General features: G+C 36.5%; 3 protein-coding genes and 1 long non-coding RNA gene across 7 annotated transcripts in view; 3 read left to right on the top strand and 1 right to left on the bottom strand.

Moving 5' to 3' along the window:
* The window catches only part of LOC121409284 (myb-like protein X), a 49444-nt gene extending 48235 nt beyond the window's left edge, over positions 1-1209 (top strand). For all 3 annotated transcript variants that reach the window (XM_041601187.1, XM_041601185.1, XM_041601186.1), the window contains exon 18: positions 106-1209. In XM_041601187.1, coding sequence (XP_041457121.1) covers positions 106-235 — 130 coding nt within the window. In that variant the 3' untranslated portion in view covers positions 236-1209. The remainder of the gene's footprint in view (positions 1-105) is intronic.
* Positions 1210-5908: 4699 nt separating this feature from the next.
* Positions 5909-7636, top strand: LOC121409659. The gene is made up of 2 exons (XR_005969192.1): positions 5909-6854; positions 6931-7636. It is a non-coding gene; the product is annotated as an uncharacterized LOC121409659 (long non-coding RNA).
* A 2613-nt stretch (positions 7637-10249) lies between these two features.
* On the top strand, positions 10250-23515 carry LOC121409283 (branched-chain-amino-acid aminotransferase-like protein 2). The gene is made up of 2 exons (XM_041601184.1): positions 10250-10667; positions 22585-23515. Exons 1-2 carry the CDS (start codon positions 10384-10386, stop codon positions 23228-23230), a joined length of 930 nt encoding a protein of 309 aa, XP_041457118.1. The 5' UTR covers positions 10250-10383; the 3' UTR covers positions 23231-23515.
* A 308-nt stretch (positions 23516-23823) lies between these two features.
* Positions 23824-27828, bottom strand: part of LOC121409282 — a 41405-nt gene continuing 37400 nt past the window's right edge. For both annotated transcript variants that reach the window (XM_041601181.1, XM_041601183.1), the window contains exon 13: positions 23824-27424. In XM_041601181.1, coding sequence (XP_041457115.1) covers positions 26142-27424 — 1283 coding nt within the window. In that variant the 3' untranslated portion in view covers positions 23824-26141. The remainder of the gene's footprint in view (positions 27425-27828) is intronic.

Raw genomic sequence — 27828 nt, 5'->3', positions numbered from 1 at the left:
ACTTGTTGGGAAAATGGAATAAATAAATATTTTTTATATCTATAAAGATTTTCTAATGTATTGTTGAACTAAAATCTCTCTTCATTGTTTTTATGATTATTTCAGGAAATACGCCTCGGTACCTCGTATCCTTGACACAGATGACATGATAGTAATGGGGGATAAACCAGATTGGAAATGCGTTTTTACCTATGTGACAACACTCTATTCTGGACTCAATAAACACGCGAAATGAGAAGATGAAAAGTATCGACTGTTTTAAACTGAAATCCGCAAGGTGGTGGAATGGAATCGTATTTTTCAATTTGATTCCCGAGGAGGGAACAAACCTTTCGCTCAGAGACAGCAGATTCGAGTCTATAATACAAGTATCGGAATGATAAGCTGATTCATGTCATGTTAACTATTAACGTGTTATTATTATGTACAACATCAGATAGACCGACATGATAGCAAGCATTAATGCTCTTATACCGAATAAGGTCAGGTCCCAGGTCTGATAGTATATTTCATAAAAAAGGTGGAAATGAATTGTTATTGTTATTCCAAAGATACTGTTTACACCAATCATTCATTATATCAAGATTGCCAAAACGGTAACTGGAGGGAAATTTTATTCCTGATATGAAATCCTATGGAACATGAATTATTCATAAATTGAGCTTACTAGAACGGTCATTATGCATTTATCGCTCAATGAATAATTTGATACAATTTCGGCTCTGTTTAGCCAGAATACCCGGACCGGCATGACCGGATTCAGAGAGAGAGAGCCTATCTGCTACCAAAAAAATATAGTACTTTGTGTATTACAAACATTACCGGAAGATCTAGCTGTAGCTGATTTTTGTTTTCATTAAGTTATAATTGATTAGGTTTTTTTTTACTACTCGGCATACATTGATTACCATTGGACTATGGCTCAGTCATGTCAGCATTGGTATTGAACGGAATTAGCACGATAATACTCGCCCTTATCGTTAGATTAGTAATAATAAGACCAAGATTTTAATGCTCATGACAAGAAAATGATCTACAAAGTGGTGATTCTTTTTATTTAAGAGGACATTGCATGATTCGAAAAGTTAATTTGCATGTAAAAAACATGAAATTTTATCTCAATGTAATTCTGTAGATATTTCAGAAAGAGAGAGAGAGGGGAGATATAGCAGAAAGGATTGAGAAAGACAAGGGAAAGAGAGAGAGAAAGAGAGCAGCAAAAACTGTGGTGTTAACCGGTGTACATAGAGGACCACACCAGTTATTTTACACCGGTGTTAAATTGGTGGTGTTATTTTTTTACACCTATAGGTGTTATTACAACACCTTTTTTACATTTTTACTCTTTGGTGTTATGTTTAATCTCTAGGGTGTAATTTTAACTCATCAGGGTGTGGTCCTCTATTAACACCAATTGGTGTCAGTTTTAACACCGCAGTTTTTACAGTGAGAGAGAGAGGGGGGGGGGGAGGTGATATTTCAGAGATTTTTAACTGGGATTGAATGCATTGAAATGATGATTTCCCATGTCTCTTTTGCAAACATGAAAATCCTAGCAATGGTATATTATGATATAATATCATCTGATATTATATGGATCAGTAGCTATTATTATGTGTGCTATTTTATTTGTTTGCTTTATCATATTGATCTTAAAATAGTGTTCTGAACTTGAACTACAGTTATACGTCATGTTTATTTTGTTTGTATACGGAAAGCACTTTGTAAATAATATTAAAAAATTAGATACATTCCGTGTAAATAGTGATTGTCTTGAGGACAAATACGATGTACTCATATCTGTGAAATGATTATAAAGAAGACACGAAGTGAAAATATTCCATCATAGTCTGTGTAACCCTCTCTTATTGTCATGCTTACTATCATTTAGTTACACTTGATTATTTTTCTTAATATGTTTTTCAATATTTTAAATTATCTTTTTTTTTTTTTTTTTTTACCAAAGTGCAATTCATCAAGTGCTGTTTTTTTTAAATAATAAACGTGATTTGATACAACTCCTTTTCATGCACATGACTGTGACTTACAATTGGGTATAAAGCTTCTCTTCAATGAGTAATTTGAGCAATAAATTCGAATGGGTAAGTGTTGACAGGCCTGGTTATTTTTTTATATGAATTATTTTATATTTCTAGATAGGCCTATGAAGTGAATTTGCTGCATACGTTATGAGACTAGAAAGAATATTTTGTTTATAGTCACAGGCAATATTATCATATTGTCGTGCAAGATATGAAAACAAATAATTTTATAGTGCTTGTAAACCACAAGTTTGCTACTGAAGATATTTTTATTTCAGAGTTTCGTTTTATCAAAGTATTTTTCTTCATTTTAATAAGGATTTTTAGAGCATCATTTAGGAACATTTTTTTTATTTTATGGACATCATGCAATAATATACTGCTGGCCAGTAAAGTAAAGCTATATCAATGATGTTCAAATTAGTTTTCTAAGGTTCTATATTAGACCTATGTAAGTATTTGTTCACATAAAAATAATGTATTTCATTTTTGGAATATACCGTCATTTTCCGATTCGTCATAAAATTGAATGAGATAAATTAAATGTAATCAATAGAATTAATTGATTGATTTTCTTCAGAATAAATTTGTAAAAATTGCTAACTTTGGTCTGTTCTTGTATTCATTTGTCATTCAGATATTGAATTAATTTTTTACATAAAGACAAGTGTCACTAGTAAAAAATGAATACATCTTTCATGCGATATCATGCATGCCATCCCATGCCTTCATGTACATATATCTGGTCATGATCATACCATGCCTACCTGAGCCGGGGCTGTACTCCGGCAGCTCGGCTAGAGATATGAGAAACGCGAAAGGTTTACATGGTAGACATGGATAACAAAGTGGTTTTTGTCTCACCTGCCATTTTTACCTCTGCCAATTTAAAACCAAGCCGTTTTTCCGACGGCGGCGGCGGCGTCAACACCAAATTTTAACCGAAGGTTAAGTTTTTGAAATTTGAAGTTATGACAGCATAATTTAGAAAGTATATGGACCTAGTTCATGAAACTTGGCCATAAGGTTAATCAAGTATTACTGAACAACCTGCCTGAGTTTCATTTCACATTATCAAGGTCAAAGGTCATTTAGGGTCAATGAACTTAGACCATGTTGGGGGAATCAACATCAAAATCTTAACCTAAGGTTAAATTTTTGAAATGTCATAACTTAGAAAATAAATGGACCTAGTTCATGGAACTTGGACATACGGTTAATCAAGGATCACTAAACATTCTGCATGAGTTTCACGTCACAAGACCAAGGTCAAAGGTCATTTAGGGTCAATGTCTTTTGGCCGAATTGGGGGTATCTGTTGGGGGTATCTGTTGAATTACCATCATAGCTTTTAAAGTTTATGGATCTGATTCATGAAACTTGGAGGTTACACTTCGTAATTCCGAAGGTTCTTTGTTTCTGTTTCCGTTTGTGGTAACTCCCGTAGGAACTCGGCAGGACAGCATTTTGCTGGTAAATGCCTAGCTGGTATATAACCAATTACCTATGAAATATTTTACGTCTAGGTTACTCAGTCATAGTGGCTGACATTATAGACGTCAGATATCACTCTCGGGCCTTTTTATCAAAGTGGTGACAATGACAGAGTTGGGATTCGAACTCACAACCTTGCGATTATGAGTCCAATGCTCTAACCATTGGACCACACGACCCTACCTTTATTTCAAAGGTTCTTAATTCCGAAACACGTAAATTGCCTATACCTCGATGTTCGTTAATCCGAAAACGTAAAAGGGTTCGTTAATCCGAACATTTGTGGCGTTATTCCGAAGGTTCGTTATTCCGACGGTTCGATAATCCGAAAACGAAATAAGGTTCGATGTTCCGAAGGTTCGTAATCCGAAAACGAAATTAGGTTCGTTGTTCCGAAGGTTCGTTAATCCGAAAACGAAATAAGGTTCGTTAGTCCGAAAACGAAATAAGGTTCGTTAATCATTTCGTTTTCGGATTAACGAACCTTCGGAATTACGAACCTCACTTTGTTTTCGGACTAAAGAACCTTCGGAATTACGAACCTCATTTTGTTTTCGGACTAAAGAACCTTCGGAATTACGAACCTCATTTCGTTATCGGACTAACGAACCGTCGGAATTACGAACCTTCGGAATATCCGAACCTTCGGAATAACGAAGCTTCGGAATTACGAATGTATGCGAAACTTGGACATAATAGTAATCAAGTATCACTAAACATCCTGTGCAAGTTCCAGGCCACATGATCAAGGTCAAAGGTCATTTAGGGTTTAATGAACTTTTGCCAAATTGGGGGTATTTGTTGAATTACTAACTTGGTACGCATGCAGCACTGCTGTGTGTTATGCATTTTCTAGTATAAGGGATCATATCAACCCCATAAACCATTCTGACCAAGGAATTTCCTGATCTGACCAGGGAAATCTCTATGATCTAACCAGGCTCATCAAATCACAACCTTGAGCATGTCTAGTGCAAAAACAGTATTTTGACAGAACTTCTTACACCTGACGTTTGATAACAGAAGATGCAATTGAGATAACCAACGGGTCATGTTCGTTTCATGCCGACATGTAATTCTAAAAATACTGCATTTTTTTTCATTACTTAAAAAAAAAATATTTAGAGAGTCAAAAGGGGCCTTAGCTTTCGATCCTAGCAGAATCTTCGTCGGAAGCAATGATGACAAACATAAAGTGGAACAACCATAATATAGACCACAGACATTCAACAGCAGCACTAGAAACAAGGAGACAAAAAGGGCATTATAGTGAGTAGAGATGACCAATCAGGTTAGTGAAGGTAATGAAAGAAAAGGAGTAGGCAGACACAAAGGGAAGTTAGTGTAAGTAAGGACAATGAAAGACCTCGACCAAGCCAGGAGGGATTAAAATAATGAGGCAGGCAACATCAAACAGGATCTGGAACAAAACAGTGATAGAGGGTATGAGGAAGAGATGAATAACAAGAGAATTAGTGAGAGGTAGGTCAAACAGTTAACAAAGAAAGGCGTAATAAACTGGTGCGTAAGAGTGGGGAAAAAACTTGAGACTATACAGTGCGTACCAAAAAAAAGTTTACACTTACAAAAAATCCTGTAAAATTATTCATTTGTAATATCCTGAAGATTTTTCCATATTTTAAGATTGGTACAGGTCCATTTAAGCAAATGACGATATAACTGTCGAAAAATATTTCCGCTTGAGTGAGCACCACTTACTTTTGAAAAGTTAGTGAAAAATGATTTGCGCAGAACTTCGAAATAGTTATGCGAATAAAAGTAGACCTTAATCATGAAAAAACACGTTGAATTTAGCTAATAAGATTGATTTGAAGATATCTTTTACTTTTTTAACTTGTTTCCTTGCCCAAAACACTTCGAAGAGTGCATTGCGCCCCACCCCCTCCCCCTCACACCAAGACCATCGTGATGGTATTTGCTTTACAATGAGCTGTGATCCACATGAAATGGCTTAGGCTTGATTTTCATTTTGTTTATCACTGTCAAGCCTGGGAAAAGTCTGGAGAAGCAAGTATTAAATGAAAAATGAAATGTAAGCCCACATTAATTGATAAAAACTTAGTGAAACAAATGCTGGAGATGTCTGATATAAACTTTTGGTCAGATTCAGTTATGTTGTGCTTAATACGTGTTGAAATTTCAATTTTGGTGGCAAAAAAGTTCTAAAATGCTTTAATGTACACGTTTTATTTCAATTTACTAAAAGTGCAAGGGAAATGTATGAGAAATGTTTCGCAGGATAAGTTTGATTTCGCCCTTTCCCCTCGACACAGCGTGAAAACGGGTATTTCTGCGAGCTTTACAAAAATGGATTTTTGATACGCACTGTATAGTAGAAAAAACCGTGTATATAAGAAAAAGAAGAAGCAAATTGCCTAAAAAGGTAAAAGCAAATATAGAAGCTGAGGTTGTATGAGAGAGGGGGTGTATTATATAGAAGCTGAGGTTGTATGAGAGAGGGGGTGTATTATATAGAAGCTGAGGTTGTATGAGAGAGGGGGTGTATTATATAGAAGCTGAGGTTGTATGAGAGAGGGGGTGTATTATATAGAAGCTGAGGTTGTATGAGAGAGGGGGTGTATTATATAGAAGCTGAGGTTGTATGAGAGAGGGGGTGTATGATATAGAAGCTGAGGTTGGATGAGAGAGGGGGTGTATGATATAGAAGCTGAGGTTGTATGAGAGAGGGGGTGTATTATATAGAAGCCGAGGTTGTATGAGAGAGGGGTGTATTATATAGAAGCCGAGGTTGTATGAGAGAGGGGGTGTATTATATAGAAGCCGAGGTTGTATGAGAGAGGGGGTGTATTATAAAGAAGCCGAGGTTGTATGAGAGAGGGGGTGTATTATATAGAAGCTGAGGTTGTATGAGAGAGGGGGTGTATTATATAGAAGCCGAGGTTGTATGAGAGAGGGGGTGTATTATATAGAAGCCGAGGTTGTATGAGAGAGGGGGTGTATTATAAAGAAGCCGAGGTTGTATGAGAGAGGGGTGTATTATATAGAAGCCGAGGTTGTATGAGAGAGGGGGTGTATTATATAGAAGCCGAGGTTGTATGAGAGAGGGGGTGTATTATATAGAAGCCGAGGTTGTATGAGAGAGGGGGTGTATTATATAGAAGCCGAGGTTGTATGATCGAGAGAGGGGGTGTATTATATAGAAGCCGAGGTTGTATGAGAGAGGTGGTGTATTATATAGAAGCTGAGGTTGTATGAGAGAGGTGGTGTATTATATAGAAGCTGAGGTTGTATGAGAGAGGGGGTGTATTATATAGAAGCTGAGGTTGTATGAGAGAGGTGGTGTATTATATAGAAGCCGAGGTTGTATGAGAGAGAGTGTGTATTATATAGAAGCCGAGGTTGTATGAGAGAGGGGGTGTATTATATAGAAGCTGAGGTTGTATGAGAGAGGGGGTGTATTATATAGAAGCTGAGGTTGTATGAGAGAGGGGGTGTATTATATAGAAGCCGAGGTTGTATGAGAGAGGGGGTGTATTATATAGAAGCCGAGGTTGTATGAGAGAGGGGGTGTATGATATAGAAGCTGAGGTTGGATGAGAGAGGGGGTGTATTATATAGAAGCTGAGGTTGTATGAGAGAGGGGGTGTATTATATAGAAGCTGAGGTTGTATGAGAGAGGTGGTGTATTATATAGAAGCTGATGTTGTATGAGAGAGGTGGTGTATTATATAGAAGCTGAGGTTGTATGAGAGAGGGGGTGTATTATATAGAAGCTGAGGTTGTATGAGAGAGGGGGTGTATTATATAGAAGCTGAGGTTGTATGAGAGAGGGGGTGTATTATATAGAAGCTGAGGTTGTATGAGAGAGGGGGTGTATTATATAGAAGCTGAGGTTGTATGAGAGAGGGGGTGTATTATATAGAAGCCGAGGTTGTATGAGAGAGGGGGTGTATTATATAGAAGCCGAGGTTGTATGATCGAGAGAGGGGGTGTATTATATAGAAGCCGAGGTTGTATGAGAGAGGTGGTGTATTATATAGAAGCTGAGGTTGTATGAGAGAGGGGGTGTATTATATAGAAGCTGAGGTTGTATGAGAGAGGGGGTGTATTATATAGAAGCTGAGGTTGTATGAGAGAGGTGGTGTATTTTATAGAAGCTGAGGTTGTATGAGAGAGGGGGTGTATTATATATAAGCTGATGTTGTATGAGAGAGGTGGTGTATTATATAGAAGCTGAGGTTGTATGAGAGAGGGGGTGTATTATGTAGAAGCTGAGGTTGTATGAGAGAGGTGGTGTATTGTATAGAAGCTGATGTTGTATGAGAGAGGTGGTGTATTATATAGAAGCTGAGATTGTATGAGAGAGGAGGTGTATTATATAGAAGCTGAGGTTGTATGAGAGAGGGGGTGTATCATGAAGAAACCATAGTATACATAAATAAGCAAAATAATTATGTGGTAAATCTAAGAGAGGTGAGTGGAGAAAAAAATTATACAATAAATATTATATCACCTGAATGAGGAAGGAAAATTGGAGCTGAGCTTGTATGAGATATGGGAGGAAAGTAAAGGAAGAAATTATAATGTAACTAATCTAAAAGAGCTGAGGGGAAAAGTTGTATGTATAGATAAATTGAAAGTGGATAGGAAAGAAAAAATAATTAATTAGATATAGAGGTCTTGTTTATTCAATGTAACTTTTCAAAGAAAAAAAGGCAAACCATCTTTCTCTGGTAAAGTTCCTTTTCGCAAAGGGTGATTAACGTGTCGATTCCCCTTTATTTTTTCAACATATTTTACTCATCCATCATTCACATTTTCTTTCAAGTTGGTGAACTGATTCCCCTTATCAATCATCAAACAAACTTAATTTTCATGTTTCTTGTCCTTTGAAACATGCCCAAGTTTATGTTTTGAGGAGCCTGGATGTGATTAGGAAAATATCCCTGCTCAGATCCTGGATGTAAAAATGGGGGTTAACATCCCATAGACAATGCAGAAATGCATCAATGCTGCAATTAAACTTGGAATGGGCGCGGACGGGAGCCCAGGGGCTTATCGTGTATTTGACCATACTCACGGGACTAGCGTGATTTATGGTCTAAATATTTCTCCAAATGAATCGTGGAAACAGAAATTATGCACTTACCACGATTATATGGATGAAGGTCTAACGAGGGGCAGTTTCCTGACATCGGGGTTCAGACTGGAACCTCAAAAACCCCAAAAAGTTCTACCCCAGTCTCGATCGGCCGTTTTTGTTATGAATCATAACAAAATGGCCGATCGAGACTGGGGTAGAAGGAGAGAACTTTTCGTTTTTGCATATATGTCTTCTTTACTTATATTTTATTTATGTTATGAATTATATGTTTAAGGTAATAATACAGAGCCCTGTGGAAGATCAGCGATTTTTTAATGAACGTTTTAATTGTAAATATTGTGTAATTTCACTGACACATTTGTTTGTTTAAATAAATTAATAATGCAGTACATTCGAACCCGGCGGGGGGGGGGGCACTTACATTGACGAGTTGATACCATGCGCGACCCCCCAAAAACACGTAAAGGATGTTTTTTTTAACGATAGGTAACGTGATAAGGGTGTCAAAAACATAAAAATAGTGAAAAAGGGTATCTATTTCGCTAGGAAAATTACGGGTTTGGGGTCGAATTTGCGGGGATGATAAAACAAAATTATAATGTTTTTATAAAGGATGTCCTTTTTGCATTGGCGGCGGAGCAGTAGATTATCTTTTGTGTTTGGGGGGGGGGGGCGGCTATTGTTGCGTCCCCCCCAAACACAAAAGATAATCCTCTGCTCCGCCGCCTATGCCTGTTTGCCCCAACACTTCGGCCCGAATTCACAAAGGGTGGTTTCTGCAGAAACCACCTTTGTGAATTCGGGCCGAATGTTTAGAGTCCCGGCGAATTGCGCGAGGTGTAGAAGGTGGGGTCGCACTAAACCAAATAAGGTAAAGCAGACGACCGAAGGACCCATAACAATAAAACATTCCTATACTTGTTTAGGGGTTCATTTCAGGGAATATCGAGTATCGTTTTGTTTCCAATACTTGTTAAGGGTAGGGTTTCACACGCCAATACTTGTTAAGGGGTGCATTTTCAGAATATGGAAATTACGTGTTTAGGGTGCTTTTCGAGACCCCATGGTCGCGCATGGTATCCACTCGTGAATGAAAGGGGCCCCGGGCATTCGAAGAAGACACAGATGTGTCCCTTGCATTCCCAATCCTCACTACAATGGTATACGTCCGTGCCGCAAGGATGTACTTAGACCAAAAGCTTCGGTCTCTGTTTTGTTGGTTGTTCAGCTGAACTTCGTTGGCTTCAGTCACCAAATACAGAGACCGAAGTTCTAGCGTGATCTGTACAGGGGACTGAATGGCCATATGTTTATGTACTTAAGATCGGATAAAACGGGGAAGTGAATTTGCGCGACAGCCGAGGTAAGTCACTGTTTTTGTTCCTTTTAACTTCATTTTTCTCCGTTTTTTGGCAATTGATGCCGAGAGGGAATATAAATTTGCACTCTGGTCACTATAATTTTCGAAATTTTTATTCATTAAAGACAAAAATTGAAAAGCCCCGACGGAGGGATTTTGCATTGCAAGTCCCCTAATGGTGGCTGCATGATAGCGAGCCGTCTGTGTACGAGGAGAAATAAAAAAAAAATGTTAAAAAACTCCTCGAAACAGACGGCTGCCAGCTGTCTAGGATGTACTACGCATGAGTGCACTCAACAGAAAGCTCCCTTGACCTTGTTGTGCAGAGGTCTGTTTAGCGCATTTCGGGGCCAAAGTTTTTATTTCCATAGTGAATCGAGGTGTAGCGCGCTGTGCATGCAATGGACAATATGTCTGAATCTGGTATCTCAAGATCAATGCGTGTAATGTTATGGACATCACATAGATGTCTATCCACTGTTTTCACTCGGTCGATGGGACAGATCCCTGGAATGGAGATATGGTTCGAACCATACGGATATGCTTATAACGCCATGCTCAACGTCCAACTGAACGACGGTATCGATTTACCGACATCGTATGAAGGAAACGAAGCTATCTACATTAAAGCTTCTCAGTATATTGGGAGGATGATGTCAAGGACATTTCAACCCGAAGGACTATCGTAAGTATCGACGTTTGGCTTCCACATCTCAAATACAGTTTCATTAAATTCATAGGCCTGTATTCTGGACTCAGGTTTAAATTAGACATTGTTTAGTGGCCTTATCGTCATCCAAGTCACTGGGGACAAACTTGAGACACGCCTCAAATATCAGCAATCTTTCAATAGAATCCACGGTTGGAAGATTTTCAAAAGAAATCTATTGTTCGCGATGCGAAACGGTTCGAAGCTTCTCACTGAGCGGGGACTTACTTCCACCACACGTTTTCCCATTGACACAATAACAACTGACTCGGACACTTTTTCAAACGACAAAAATAGTCTCTTTCTTTTCACTCCTGTGGCGGTATATTCTTCCAAGTTCATGAAACAATGATCAAAACACTAAATAAGACAAATTTAATAACACTAAAAACACTATTTAACTGTCTAAATACTCCTCGTGATCCGAGTCCCCTTCCCGTGTTGAGTTCGTCTAATTTCCCATAGGAGGGGACTTGGATAACGAGGAGTACTATTAGTCGTTATCCAAGTCCCCTCCTATGGGAAATAGGACGAACTCAACACGGGAAGGGGACTCCGATCACGAGGAGTATTTAGACAGTTAAATAGTGTTTTTAATGTGATTTTCATTGATTTTAATGATTCTTATTATCGAAAATATTCATTAATCATGTCTATTAAACTGTCTAAAAGTGGCAGAGTGGTTTTGAAGATGAGGGAAATGAGGGGTAGATGAATATCAACGGGTTAATTGCCGTTTTGTATTTTTAGGAGAGGGGACTTGGATCATGAGTAATAGTACTCCTCGTTATCCAAGTCCCCTCCTATCATGGCTATGGGAAATTGGACGAACTTAACACGGGAAGGGGACTTGGATCACGAGGAGTATTTAGACAGTTAAATAGTGTTTTTAATGTGATTTTCATTGATTTTAATGATTCTTATTATCGAAAATATTTATTAATCATCTCTAGGAAACTGTCTAAAAGTGGCAGAGTGGTTTTGAAGAGGAGGGAAATGAGGGGTAGATGAATATCAACGGGTTAATTGCCGTTTTGTATTTTTAGGAGAGGGGACTTGGATCACGAGGAGTAGTATATACTGTTTTAATTCAATTCTATTGATCTTAATAATACATCATCGAAAATAGGAAACAAGTGACACAGTGGTTTAATTCGGATGAAGGGGGACTTGAATCACGAGGAGTAATTATAGACCGACATTCTAATTACGTACCTTACGAAATAAAGCAATGGAGATAGTTAAGAGATATGCATTTTGATTTATTTAGTAAAAATGTGATAGACGAAATAAAAGATATATAATCATGACAAACATAATGAGATTTATTCATCGTATAATTAAAAAGTACGACGAAATAAAGCCTATATATACTGAAAAGAAGTAGATGCAATTTTGATTAATTTAGTAGATTAGGGATAAACGAAATAAAGCAATGTCTGCAGAAGAGGGATACTCGGGGCCGATTTATTTAGTAAAAATGTAAACGAAATAAAGCAAATTTCATAGTGTGGGAAACATAAGATGAAAATAATCTTGATTTATGTATATGAAAAGTACTAATTTACGAAATAAAGCAATAGAGATTGAAAAGATGATTCAATCCTGATTTATTTAGTAAATTAGGAATCAACAAAATAAAGCAATTGAGACTGTTCGAGGGATATACTCGGGGCCGATTTATTTAGTTCAATTCAATTCAATTCAATTCAATTCAAATTTATTTTCATTCTTCAAAATGATACAAATAAGTACAAAATAGATTGATTCAATTTAAATAAACAATAGCATGAACAAAATTCAATATTGGAAGAAAAATGCTAATTTACGAAATAAAGCAATGGAGATTGAAAAGATGATTCAATCCTGATTTATTTAGTAAATTAGGAATCAACGAAATAATTGACTGTTCGAGGGATATACTTGGGGCCGATTTATTTAGTAAAAATGAAAACGAAATAAAGCAAATTTCATAGTGTGGGAAACAAAAAAAGATGAATATAATCATGATTTATTTAAATGAACATTATAATTTACCAACTAAAGCAATAGAGATTGAAAATAAGTATATAGATGCAATTCGATCTGATTTATAACGCCAATAAAGTGAAGATAGACCAAAGATTGTAGAGCTCGCGTACGCGGCGCTCTACAATCTTTGGTGGAGACTGAAAAGAGACAAGTCACACACAACTACGATGGAGGTTGGTAGAAACAGGTAGGACACGTTTTACGTTGTGAAAAATTGTCCGTGGATCCGAGTCACCAGGGACTTGGATCACGATAATGCCGGTTTGGTTTAAATATGGAGAGCCAAGCACACTTTCCATTTATTATCTCTTAGTACACTCAAACCATCTCTATCTGTCTCAGAACAATTACTGAAATATTTTCTTCATTATGAAAACGAAAGGAAACAAAATACATGTAGTGACTATAAGAAATATACAATATAAGTATAATTTTGAGTTTTTGACTCCCCATGATTTTAGCAGAGTTAGACCATGGTCTAAGTCATTCTAAGGTAAACCCGACTTCGATCAAAATACGGACCATATACATTTCATGCTTGATAGCAACAAACCTCATCTTAATTAGCTCACGTCCTCGCTAGAATAAAATTGTTTATCTATTTATGAAAATTAGTATTGCCCCCCGCCCCCCAAATGTTATTTTGCCTCCCCTTAGGTTAAAAATCCTGATGGCGCTATACTGCCCCTGACCCAATCCTCATGTCACTAGCCAAGAAAAAAAAGAAGAAAAGATGAAAGGAAAGGAAGATGTTAGATATGATGTTATTTTCTGAATACCTTGTAAAAATCAATTATCTCAAAGTTAGATTCTCATGAAAAGGTGATTTTTTTTCTCGCTCGCAACTTATATTAATGGTCAATCAAGTCCACCTCAGAATTTTTTTGATTTGAATCAATAGAGAAAAATCAGACAAGCACAATGCTGAAAATTTTATCGAAATCGGATGTAAAATAAGAAAGTTATGGCATTTCAAAGTTTCACTTATTTAAAAAAAAATAGTTATATGAACGAGCCAGTTACATCCAAATGAGAGAGTCGATGATGTCACTCAATCACTATTTCTTTTGTTATTTATTGTATGAATTATACAATATTTCAATTTTTACGAATTTGACGATTAGGACCTCCTTGCGTGAAGCACAAAATGTTAAAATAATGGAATTCCACGTGTTTAGGGAGGAATGAAACTTCATTTCACTTGACAATGACAAAAAAATAAAAATATTTCATATTTCATATAATAAAATATAAAAGAAATAGTGAGTGATGTCATCAGTTCCTCATTTGCATACCGACCGAGATGTGCATATAACCATTGGCGGCGGAAGCCAATAAATTTAGGGGGTGTCCACCTGAAATTTAGGGATGGACACATGTAAAAAATAGGACAAGCGCCCCAAAAATTTTTGAGAAGCCAAAAAAAAAAAAAAGGTCATCAACCTAAATTTTAGGGGGGGACAACACACGTGTCAAGGGGGTCCACGTGAATTTAGGGGGGGACGCAGGAAAAAAAATTGACAAGCAAAAAAAAAAAAAAAAAAAAAAAAGAAAAAGGTTATCAAAACAAAATTTAGGGGGGGACCGTCCCCCCACCTAAAATTTAGGGGGGGACACGTCCCCCCCGTCCCCCCGCTTCCGCCGCCTATGCATATAACTGTTTTATCATGTTTGTGAAGCGAAACTTTAAAATGCCATAACTTTCTTATTTTACATCCGATTTTAATGGAATTTTCAGTGTTATGCTTGTTGGTTTTTTCTCTTTTTATTAATTTTGTTAGGATGGACTTGTCCTTCAACAATGTTTTGCTACGCGCGTCATTCTGTGTCCTCTTTTTTGTACTTCACGCATTGAGCTGTTTCGCTCTAATGCTCGGTCACGATCATACAAAATTCTGTTCATACCAGGATATGACCGGGAAATTTTCGGCTCTTGCCCCCCCTGGCCAGCACCGACCCCTGGTACGCCCCTGGACTTAGTTTGGTATTTCTGAATAATGGCATAGGAAACTGCTTGTTTGGAGTTGTCTTTATATATTGTACATGAACATGAAATCTGTAGTATAGCTACTTTACAATCAAGAAGTACGCCGAGAGTGTACAAACCTCAAATCCAAACTACCGGTTTTCGTCCAGATTTCTGAATTACATGACACAAAAATGGTCCAGGAGATTCACAGAGCATATACAGTACAGGTAACACACATAAGAATGATATCCCAGAATGACTCAAGAACTGAAATTACAACACTTGAGAGCACAGAGTGAAAGGCAGCCACGCAGGGCGCTCACTCAGAAAAAAAGAAAGAAAGAAAAGAAAAAACTACCTGGCAGAATTACTGATATATCTTATTAGAAATTATGCTTTCTGAAAATATTTTACTCATAGATCACAATTACGTGCATTTATGGTCTCTCTCGTGTGAAAATTGATTTCCTAGTTCGCATCGTACATAATACAATCAATGCATTGCGGCCATTTTGAAAGTCAAAATACAGTATTAAACACAAACTTTAAACCTGAATGATATATTCCGTTGAAAATTATTTTTTTTAAAGACAGTTTCCCGTTTATTCATCACAAATAAAAGCATTTCAGTGCTCACTCTTGTGATTTCTTTGGTCCTCTTTTACTATTGTACACAATACTGTTAGGGCATTTAGCGGCCATTCTGAATATCAAAATACAGCATTTATCACATACATGCAGTGTCGTACGTCGGACCGTGACCTGGAGGAGACAAAGCATTGGAGGGGCACTGTATTGTTTGTGAACAATGCTGTGCCCCTCCAATGCTTTGTCTCCTCCGGGTCACGGTCCGCCATACATGGCATATTAAATAATATATTTCGTTAGCAATTGTGTTTTTAGTCAGTATTCCACTCGTTTCTCTTAATAATATGCATTTTAGTGTTCACTCTTGTGATTTTTGTTGGCCCCTTTGCCATAGAAAATAATAATTTTTGGGCCAGTCGCAGCTATTTTGAATATTAAATGCAACAATTTTCCCACACATGATATAATAAATTATACATCATGTTAGCATTGATGATTTTCATACACAACTTGGTGCATATATCACAATTACTTGCAGTTAAGTGATCATTTTTGTGAAAAATTAATTTTCCCTATTCATATTGTACACAATAGGGTATGCAGAGGTCTGTGACGGCCATTTTGAATATCAAGAAATAAATATTTGTCAAAAGAATATTTTTTCAGAAAGTATTTCACTCCTGCAACACGATTACATACATTTAATAGACAATGTGCTAGCAATCCTATGATTTTCATGGGTAATATGCATATTTTGGCGACCATATTGGATTTTGCCAATTTGCGGAAAATGCTAAAGGTTACACGAGTGGCATCATTCATCAATCAGCACCCTCGAATTGACTAGAAACCATCAAAAAATATTGTGTATATGAAAAAACAAGGTTATGCCTCTTCTATCCTGGACTATTGTTGGATCCGCCCTTACAGTTTGAAGTGTTTCTCCATAACTGTGTCTGGAGTACAATCTAGGCTGCATACCAATTACACAGGGTCTTAGTTTTGTAGATGGTTAGGTCTATTGTAGTCCGGTATGCAGGGGGTCTTGGGTCTCAGGTCATAATCTTCGTTTCGTAGACACCACGAGAATATATTGGGCATATAGAAACAAGACGATCATCGACGTATTGGTAAAAAAAGACATTAATCAATTTGGAACAAAATGCGAGAAAAACAGAAAGAAAATGCTCAAAATACTATAAAAAACAACAACAACCAAACAAACAAAGAAATGCAAACTTAAGCTCGACTGTAGCACGCTATTAACATTCGATTGCACTGGTGTATGAGTTAAGAAATAAAAAAAAAACGAAATGAGGCGTAAGCAAAATACATGAATGATAGCTAAATATTATTTTGTGTAAAAAGTGAAAGGAAATAAGTTTTCTCCAATTGATCTTTGTCACATTCATATTTATTGCAAAGTTTCACAAAGTCGAGTCTTGAATCTGAACATGAATTTGTGACACTTGCGTTTGTAAGAATAGGTTGTAATGTCAATAAACATGATTAAAGGGATGGTCCGGGTTGAAAGTGTTTATAGCTCAATAAATAGAGTAGAATTTACTGAACAAAATGCCGAAAATTTCATCAAAATCAGATTACAAAGTTATTGAATTTTAAAGTTTAGCAATATTTTGTATAAACAGTCGTCATGAATATTCACTAGGTGGGCTGATGATGTCACATCCCCTATTCTTTTGTAATTTATCATATGAAATTAGGTTTATTCAAATTTTTTCCTCCAAGAACTAGAGAAAATGAATTGACAAGTGATTTAGTGCATTAGATATTTATTCCTGCAACTTATTTCATAATAAGGGAGACATATCATTCACACAAGTATGAAATAAATAAAAAAAAAGATTTTATGTAATAACATAAGAAAACGAAAAGTGGAGATGTTACATCATCAGCCCATCTAATGAATATTTATGACGATTGTTTTCATAAAATATTGCTAAACTTTATTAAAACTTCAACAACTTTATTATTTGATATCCGATTTTGATGAAATTTTCGGCATCTTGCTCAGTGAATTCTACTCTATGTATTAAGATATAAATATTTTGAGCACGGACCATCCCTTTAAAGAAAATAGCTATTGGGTGCTAAAGTACTGACAAATATGCATAAACCCGAGTTTCTGAATGGCCATTGTCTTGCAGTTGCGAGAACTGGTAATACTAATTCATGATAAGAAGGTAGTAATGTTTGCTTGCAAAAGTTCACTAACTCGGGTTTCTGAATGACCTTTGTGCTTTTAAAGCCTGTGTATAGCTTTGGTAAAGGGTCAATAATGTGATTGATAATCGAATATCATCTAATATGACAGTCTGACTGAAGCGTAGAGACCGTTAGATATTTTTCCAACTGAACTTCTCTGAGAAAATTTCAAATATTCAAATCTTGGATATATAGCGCCCTCTCTCGGCGATGCTTGTTTTAAATTAAAAAAATGGGCATTCAAGCACTTATCTTATAAATTTAGTGATTAGATATCCAAAAGTTACAGACAAAGAACATATAAAATTTCAGCCCATTCCATGATTTGGAATAGGATTAAATTGAAAGACAAAAACACACAGATATTTTAATTTGATTGGGTGACCCGATCAAGTTAAATTTCCATGTAAAATCGCAAAATTTATCCTGTAAAACACATTTTCATTTCATATCCTCCATATCATAACTGTTATAGGGCATATCCATTCATATTAGCTAGCAATGAATTGGAATAGTGATAGGTGCATTTTGGTGGATTTACCAAAACTATACACAAGCTTTAAGATGGTGACACAAGAACAGGTAATGAGAATACAAGATAATATAAGATGTTGTTTACGTGCTGTCTAGGGTACGTTGCAGAAAGAGTTGCGTTTAAACGCACGTCCAAAAATCAATCGCAAGTCCCAAATGCGCGCTGTTGATTGGTTGAAAATCAAGTTGCGCATGATTTTTAGAGTTGCGTTGATTGCAACTCTTTCTGCAATGGGCCCCCGCTCTATTATAATGCATGGAAAAGACTCAGAGTTTCTGAATAGCCATCAAAATCTTGGGCTCGCAAGAACAGGCAATAAGAATACAAGATAATAAGGTATTGTATGGTATAATCACGGAAAAGTTCACTAACACAAGTCTCTGAATAATTTTGTGATTTTAAGATGGCGATATCTTTATCTTGCGTTTGTAAGAGCAGGTGGGTGTTTCATAAAGCCGTTCGTATTAAGTTGAAAGCAACTTCAAGAACGACTGGTAATCATTTCTTGTGGTAAATCAGAGACGAATCCAGCCTTCGCCAATGGGGGGGGGGGGAAGAATTTTTTCAGTCATATTTTCCCCCGATCGGCCCCTCTAAGATGATTTTTGGTTTCTTTAAAGGTGTCCTAATATTTACTCCTTCGCTTTATTCTTATAAATCAACATAAATATATGATATCATAATCTATATCATCTATATAATGCGAGCGCGAGCTATTTTTGGGAAATTTATGTATTTTTTTTTAATTTGTACATTCTGGCAATATTTGTTATACTGAAAAAGATGTATATGCAACTAAATAATTACTACGAACGCGAAGCGCAAGCAGAAATGAACTGATGGGAAAAGGTAGCTGTTAAAGTCTGATTGCAGTAAGCCATGAAGACGTTACATATTTTAATAATCAAATAATGCGAGTGTGATGCGCGAGCTGAATTTTTTTTACATTTTTTACGTACGAATGGAAATTCTATGCTTTTTTTGTAGCTTAAACAGAATTAACTAAACAATTGATGCGAGTTCAAAGCGCGAGCGAAAAATTTCGAGATTTAGACCTACTGAACGAGACACTTTATTCATAATTTCTAAGTCATGAAAAGGATTTATTCCCCTTTAAGGACTGCTTGCACTTAGCCATGAAGACGTTACATATTTCAACAATCAAATAATGCGAGCGTGAAGCGCGAGCGAGCTTAAACATATTGACATTTCTAGGCTATAGAGAATGGAAAATGTTAATACTTTTTTTTTTGTAATCGTGAACAGGATAGAAACATAACTAAACAATTCACGCGAGCCCGAGGCGCGAGCGGAAAAATAGAGATTTAGACCTAGTAATGGGATACTCTAATCAATTTTTGTAAATCATAAAAAGAACGAGTATTAGGGGATCTTCCTACATCAATAATGCGAGCATAAAGCGCGAGCAGAAAATTGTTGATATTGTGATCTGAAACTGGACAATGATTTAAATAGAGAACAAGTTGAATATCTGAGTAAACATGAGCGCGCGTGTTACACATTTAGGTGTAGAATCTAGGCATTCTACATATTATAACATGGAAATCCTAAACTTATTTTATATTGCGACATGAAATATTCTTTTTATTTTCCCAGTCTTCCCCTCATCTTTATTCACTTGTCTTCCTCTTCTTTTTTCTCCTCTCTTTTCCCCTCCTTTTTTCTTTCTTTCTTCTTGGGAGCAAAAAAACTGATAATTTTTGCATGTGTACACAGGCATATCATCGAACTCAATATGAAGTAATCGAAAAACCAAAAGAAAAAGATTATGGTGTCAAAAACACAACATTGAAAACACAAAAGATACACCAAGACCAAAATCAGCGTTTACAGGATCCACAAAATCCATGAAGTTGTAGAAATACAATTCATAAGATAATCTGAACAAACACATCAAGATGGTGACCGGTACAAATTACCATTACCATAGCCACTGCTCTTGATTCATATTTCAAAAAAAGATCCCGACATTGGTCCAAATCCTTATAGCATTTGAAAAGGTCTATTAGCTCTATTAAAGAGAAGAAAAAGTATTGGTACCAGCTTTGTGAAGGATAAGTATACAATCATCTTTGTATTTCACACAAAGGTAGAGAAGAGAGAGAGAGAGAGAGAGAGAGAGAGAGAGAGGGGGGGGGGGGGCTAATGAGATTTCGAGGGGGAGAGAGGGAGAGAAAAGATGTCAGATCTGTTCATTTACAATAGTACTTGCCAAACTGATGTTGGTTACATTGTATACATGGTATATGTGCGGTAAGAATCAAAAGAAGGCTTTCAGGGCTTTACTCATACTAATTAAAAAGAGAATCATCTGGTAAGGATTACTGGACAGGCCCAGAGCTGGTCAGAAGCACAATAGAGAGATTCATCTCACATTGCTAAACCAAAACTAAATATAAATCATCTGTAAGTACAATTATCCCAACTGCATACACAACTATATTTTTAGTCTTACAGATTATGACCCCCACTGGTGAAAGTTATTCTGTATCTTTCCAGGATTTGTTAACTGAAAAAAACTAAACTACTTTGGATTTGTTGCTCATAACGCAAATGGCTTGTGTTTAGGCCCCGGCCATGGGTTTTGTGGGTTGAATACTCGTAATAGCCTGCCCGGCATAGCAACGGCTGGTGGGTTCGGTGCGCATTCTTGTATTGGGGAGGATTTATCTCCTTGCAGGTGGATATATAGCAACTGCTTTACTGATATTCCAATTCATAACATTTTTTTTTTTTTGGGGGGGGGGGCGTCCTCCTGTAGCATTGCGCCTGACCCCAGCTAACAAATTAACTCCGATGAGCAGATTAGAGTTTTGATTATGAGTTCCATTTTGGATCTTTTTATTTCATTAGCTAATTTTCATTTAATTCCCCAGCCAATAGTAAAGGCTTGTTCCCACTGCACTTACGGATGCAAAGAGTCTGTAAAACGTAAAAAATGTCATTCGTTGGAAAACGTTATGCATCCGTTTTTTTTATATGCTATATCCATCGAGCATCCGCCAACCGCTGTGATTTCATCAACGCAATTTTTTTAGCTGCACAAAAAATTAGAAAGGATAATACGCAACATATAGGCCTACGAGCAACAAAGTGAACAGACGTTCCATGTCCTTTATCATCTGCGTCTGCTGTATCCTCTCTGCATCCTCTGGGCATCCTCAAAACTCACATCCACTGCAGCTGAACAACGGAAAAGGAAAGATAAGGTACATGGAACGTCTATACATCGTTAGTAGCACAGAAATGGAAAGGATGTAAGCATATGCATCTCGTAAATAAAGTATTCAAACCCCACTGTTAACCCCTTTGGAGTTGTCATCGACATCCACCCGCTTTCATCCACAATGTTTTTGAACATCCGGGCTACATACTACGCACGTCTGTTCTTTTCCGTTGTTTATGTGTTGCAAATTTTTGCTAATAATTTTGACCATTTCTGGAGAGGATGAAAACGGATGGAGCCACCCCCGAAGTTTGCTCGTCCGCTGTGTCCTTTAAATACATTTTGTGTCCCTCGGCCAGTGGGACCAGACCTTATAACGAATAGTTTATAACTATAATCTTGCCCGTGTGTCCCCAGATAAGTTCAAGGGACTTTTTGCACTTCTGCAACGTGGTAAATCTATTGAAAACAGGGGCCGCGAAACGGTTTTCAAAATGGGGGGGGGGGCTGATCATGCACCAATCAAACAATAATTTTTAAGTTTTTGTACACGGTTTTGGAAAAAAAGTGGGGGGGGGGGGCTGAGCCCCTGAAATGCAAGTCCTAGTTTTACATATAGTTGTGGACTCGAGTAGTTATTTTGCTGACTTGGGACTTGACATAGATTTGGAGACGATGTCCTCATGAAAGAAAAATATAATTTGAAGAAAAGCTTAATATATCTTTTTTTAGCCATTTTACGTTTTGGAGTAAATGGAAGAGTAGTTATTGGGTCAGGTGCATAAAAAGTAGCAATTGCTTTTGCTAGGCTTTTGCTTGATTTCGTATGCATATAAATGAGCGAGCAAATACTTCTGCTATAGTAAGTTCAAGCAAGTACTAACTGGCCGCTAGCATTTCCTTAACGATTAAGCTGTTGCTAAACATAAAAGCGTATGCATAAAGCGAACATTTTGCTTGTGCGTATAAGCACTAGCTTGTTTTGTTCAAGTTCCGTCAGAGCAGCTTTAGCGTTTGTTTGATCAGGGCGTTCTCGTTTTTTAATCAAGTTTACGCACTGGAGAGAGAACCCAAGGTGTATAGTAGCCTATAGCCTATAGATACATGTTTTATGCCTATTAAGTGCAAGTTAAATGCCAAATATGTAAATTTATTGAAAAGAAACAAGTTATTTTGACATCAGCTCTAAGGAAAAGATGTTATAAAAAAGAAGTGATTACTCGTAGCAAGTGTACGACTCAATTGAGTGCCCCGAGATCCTTGTTCATTTCTGTATATTATTGGGAACGAAAAGTTCATAATTATAAATATTGTCAAGATAACAAAATACATTCATTTTTTTGTTCATCCACTGCAGATATGAAAAACTAAAGAAGATGTTAGAGAGTTCCACCGCTGAGATGGTCTTTGTGAAAGATATAGGTCTTGCAATGCAGCGTGATGATCTGAGAGAGTTGATTCCTAAAGGATATCGCCATTCGTTTTTGATCCGGCATCCTCTCCTTATGTTTTCATCACTTCGTAAAGCTAATTATCAGCATCTGAAGGGTAATAATATCCTGCATGAAGGTGAAACATGTGAAGCTGAATTTGATATGAGAAGGCACATAGAAATGAACAACCCCTTTGATTACTACAGAAGTCTGTATGATCTCTGGAAATACATCAAGGAAACTATTGATCCTGAACCAGTAATTCTCGATGCTTCAGACTTGCAAAGGAATCCCTCTGCGGTGCTCCCTCTCTACTGCAAGGCGGTAGGACTGCCATTTACCAATAACATGCTCGGATGGGAAAATGCTCCTCTGGATGATATTCAGTCATGGAATACCACTTGTAATATTAACGTTCAAACAGGATTTTTTGAAGGAGTGTTATCAACCACAAGGTTCTCTCCACCCAAAGACCTCCCATCACGTGATGAATTGACCCCTGACGTCATCGAGCTAGCTGATGAAGCTTTACCGTTTTACGAAGAAATGTACAAAAATCGTTTACATTGAAAATTAATGATGATAAAAAAGAAAAGATAGTTTCATTACATTTTTTTCCAGATAGATCTTAACACGTTGCATATTATTGTCTTGATATCTTAGTGTGTATGTATATCTGTCTATGTTTATAATCACTGGAAGTGGGGCAGAAGGCTTGTTGCCCTTCGTAGTCAGTTACATATTTTTGTCCATGGTATTCCAGTGGTTTATTTCTATTATGCATCTTTAATTTTGTGCTATCAGCATTGTAATGTCATCTTCATGTTGGCAAAGAAATAAAATATTGAAAGTAGATTTAATTTTGCCTGCTTTCTAATCTGTAATATCAAACAATTTTATGGATCTAAATGATGATTTCAAATTACCTTGTGGTTCTATTTGCCTTTCTGTGATGCATACCATTGTATAGTGGGAGCTTTCGAAAGTAAGACGGTATATGGTGAGGACAGCATAATATAGACCAATGTACACACTGTAAAAAATGTTGGGCAACATACTGCCCACACAACAATTGGTTAAAACTTTATCCATTTCTGGGTAGTTTTAAACCAATAATGTACACAGTATTGGTTGGAAACTACCCAGAGTTGGATAGATTTAAAAAAAAAAACAATTGTTGTGTGGACAGTATGTTTCCCAACATTTCAAGAGTGCATGAATTGAGCCATCTTTTTCTATCCTGATATAATCTACTGCTTTGATTTCCAAAACTCCCTGATAATCACTAGAATCGTATATACACAGAAATAAGACACCGTCATTGTATAAATTACAGCTATGAATTTTAATAGGATTTCCACAACAATCGCAAATTACTCTTATATACAATATAATTCTTCATAAAGTTTATAATTTGAGTTAAAATATCTTACATATCTCTGAAATGGCAGTATAAATTTTATTCTAGTCATAATGAACTATACTCTGATAAAATTATATGAATATTAAAATGGAATCGAATTTTGTATGAAGGTTATTGTTATTCGGTCTGTAGTTCTTAACAATAGATTTTGTCTTAAAAAATGCAAGGGGGTGTTCCTTCGTGTATGCTTTACGGGGGAGGGGGCGGGGTTATTGCAATTACTGTTTACTTTTGTAATCTTCTTGTGAGAGTGGCTTGATATCCACATTCTTTCGAAAACTCATCAGTATGATGATTTTTGCATATTGATAAATATACAAGATCGATTGGGCATTAATATTTTCATATTTATTGCATCATACCCGTCTATTTTAAATGTATTTCATTGTACATGTATATACAGGGACTTTTGGCAAAGTCCTAAATATTATAACGGAGGATTATTTGATTGTATTTTAACAGGCTTGGGCATGCGAACTTTATACCGAGAGTAATGTTAATCATATTACTCTAGTAATTTAGTGAAACTATCAATGGATTTAGATCCATCCATTTCAAACGAATTTACAACAATATATTAAATACAACACATCTACATTAACATTAAGCAGTACAGTCCACATTATTATATTTACGTAATTGGCCTTTACGTGTACACGTATTTAGGCTTATGTTCTTTGTATGAGCTCATTTAGCTTTAAACAATAATTGAACAACATATCCAGGTACGTTTCACCTCAACATTGATTGACTTGCATGTACCATTTTCTTTCTCTATCTCTATTTCATTAACTTTGTCACATCAGCTTTTTCATTTTTATTCATATCCATTGTTATATTATTGAAACAATATAACTTTTAATCTTAGTTAATCACTGGATGTGTATTTTTCAACTATCACTTACTATTTGTTACTTTGTATTTATCTAATTTTGTAGTTATTCTTGACAGTATTGGGCCAATTCTGTTATTTATTTCATGAAAAAAAATTGTCATTATACTATTTGTATTTTTTAGGGACTTTAGAAATACATGTCTTTAGAAATACATGTAATTTAGGTTTCACCACTTTTGATTTGCGCAGAAACTACTTTTCTGACTTATTGTTCTTAGTAATTGAATACTTCTCTAGATCTGTTCACTTTTTATTTTTTTATATGCAATTTGTAAATTTCTTTGCAAGTCAATTATTCTTGGGTTGGATTTTGCATATTTTATTATGAATTGTAAAAAAAAGTAGAGTGGAAAAATAAATTCAAATCAAATCAAAGTAACTCTGTGAAAGTTAAAACATACAAACATTAGTAAACTGCGATGCAAAGCAAAATGATAGTAGCAACAAATGACAATTAAGTCTTTATTCATGTTATTTGTTTTATAAATTGAATCAGACGCGGCTCTTGTCGTTTGTATTCTAAACCAAATCAAACGACGTGGTTTTTATGCCTAATTTATCACGTCCTATCAATAGTAACCATGATTATACAAATTAGTTTGGTATTTTATTTAGAGTTAGAATGGAGTATTGCTACGATTTAATACCCAATAATTATTTGCTTCTTAATTAAACATAAAATGACTCTTCAATTATCCTTTTTGGTTGCACTCGTGTGTATTGTGTATTACGTCCTATCAATAGTAACCATGATTATACAAATTAGTTTGGTATTTTATTTAGAGTTAGAATGGAGTATTGCTACGATTTAATACCCATAATTATTTGCTTCTTAATTAAACATAAAATGACTCTTCAATTATCCTTTTTTATTGCACTCGTGTGTATTGTGTACTCGTTTTCAGTCATCAGTTACCGGTGACGAGTTTGTAATCAAGTCATAAATCCAGGACGGATACAATAAATTCTTGCTAATAGATCTTACTTATTGACATCATCGCGCTGCGGATGAAGCAATTGCTTTGCATGCTTAGCAGCTGGCGGATCTCTGACAACTCCGTTTACACATATTCCTATATCCTCTGATGGAGGGCGCTATGATATTATGACACCATATGCATAAATTGTATCACAAGTTTACATGCCAACTAAGCATACTTTCTCTAGATCTTTTGTTGTTCTTCTAATGGTACTTTTCCCAAATTGATTGTACAATCACACAATGAACATTTGCCTTGCAATGCCCTAGCACATTCCTCGCAGTAAACCCCATCACAGTCTTGGTTAATACAATACACCATGAGTCCATCATCTGGGCCACTACATCCTAAACAACGTGTTTGTTTGAAACCACACATTGTGAAGAGACCCTTGCAACACGGGTACCTCCGCGTCAAATAAGAAGATATACTGATTTTGTTGTAAGCATCTTTTTCCTTCTTGTTACGCCTGACAGACTGGCAAAGCATCTTCATTAGAGACTGTCGCTTTTGAAGAGTGCGACCATACAGGTAAACAATACGTTCTGCCTCTCGCTCAGGATAATAATAGGCAGCAATGTAACGGAGAAGACGTTGAGCATAGGCCTGTGACAGGGTCATCAAGATCGTTACAACGTAGAGGGCACTAATGATGATAGCCAGGTTTCTGTCAGGCTTAACCGGCTGTGGCAGGCATACAGTGGTGTCGAGCGAGGTATTGAACGAGGACGAAGCTTTAAAACCTTCGTTGAAGAGAATCCTCACTAGCTCAGCAACCACACCGTTGCCTCCGATCTCGATATCAGTGCTGGTCTCACCGGAAGTTGCTATCTGCACGTCACCATGCTCCTGGATCTTAGTAAGAAGCCAATACAGTCCAAAGTCAATGAACATAAGAAGCCCTGCTATAATGGAATGCAGACAGACTGTCGTTAGACCAAATTTGAAATAACCTTTCTCGGATTTGCATAACCGAACAGCAGTCACGTCGATCAGTCGGTTCCGTTCGTTCTTTTTTAGTGGTAAGAGGTGAGGTTGTCCATTTTCCTTACGGTTGGCGTCTAGCTTCTTAAATTGTCCAGTGACGTACTGGTTGTCGAACGAATCCTTGGTACGGTAACTTGAGTGATACATGTACGATTTAAAGAGCAACCAGACGAGGGACAGCGCTAGGAGTTTGTCGGAGAATGACAAAATCCAGTCTACATAGCTATATGCTTCATCAAGTTCTTGAGATATAGCATCTTGGATGTGCTCAGCGGTCGTGCTGGAGTTGGAACGTTTTTCAAAGTACCGCGAAAAGTCAACATCTGCCGAAAAGGTGTCAACGACAGACTGCATTGCATTTCGTGTGTTTCCAAGGGCATTGTTTACCACACCATCCAAGTAAGCTGGGGTGTCACAGATACTATTGATTTTCAGAAGTCTGCATACAGCATCCGCGTTGAAAATCTCACAAACGGCGCCTGGAAATAAAAAAAGAAGCAAAATAGAAATATTCAAACTAAATTGAAATGTGAAATATGAATTGAATTATGAAACATGCTAAAATACCTTGATTCTAGCTACTATGATTTAAATTTTAGAATGACTTTGAAGGATTGATAATCACCTTTAAATCTATGATTATCTAGTTACTGTTTGTTGGATATTTTCTAATTTTAAATGCATATATTGCAATTTCAAAGCTCGATCCACTACAATTGTAAGAAACGTACTGCCGAAATCACGAGAGATCCATGCATTCTCACAGAGTTCAAGATTTATTCAGAATCTCCCTGTTCTTAAACGACCTGATAAAGTAACAAATGTAACGATAGTTGTTTATTATCATTATTGTTATTACTATAATTATCATCATCATATTTCA

The sequence above is a fragment of the Lytechinus variegatus genome, chromosome 2, assembly GCF_018143015.1.
Source record: "Lytechinus variegatus isolate NC3 chromosome 2, Lvar_3.0, whole genome shotgun sequence".
Taxonomy (NCBI): Eukaryota; Metazoa; Echinodermata; class Echinoidea; order Temnopleuroida; family Toxopneustidae; genus Lytechinus; species Lytechinus variegatus.
Note: the sequence above shows the minus strand (reverse complement) of the source record. Positions and strands in the feature narration are given on the sequence as shown.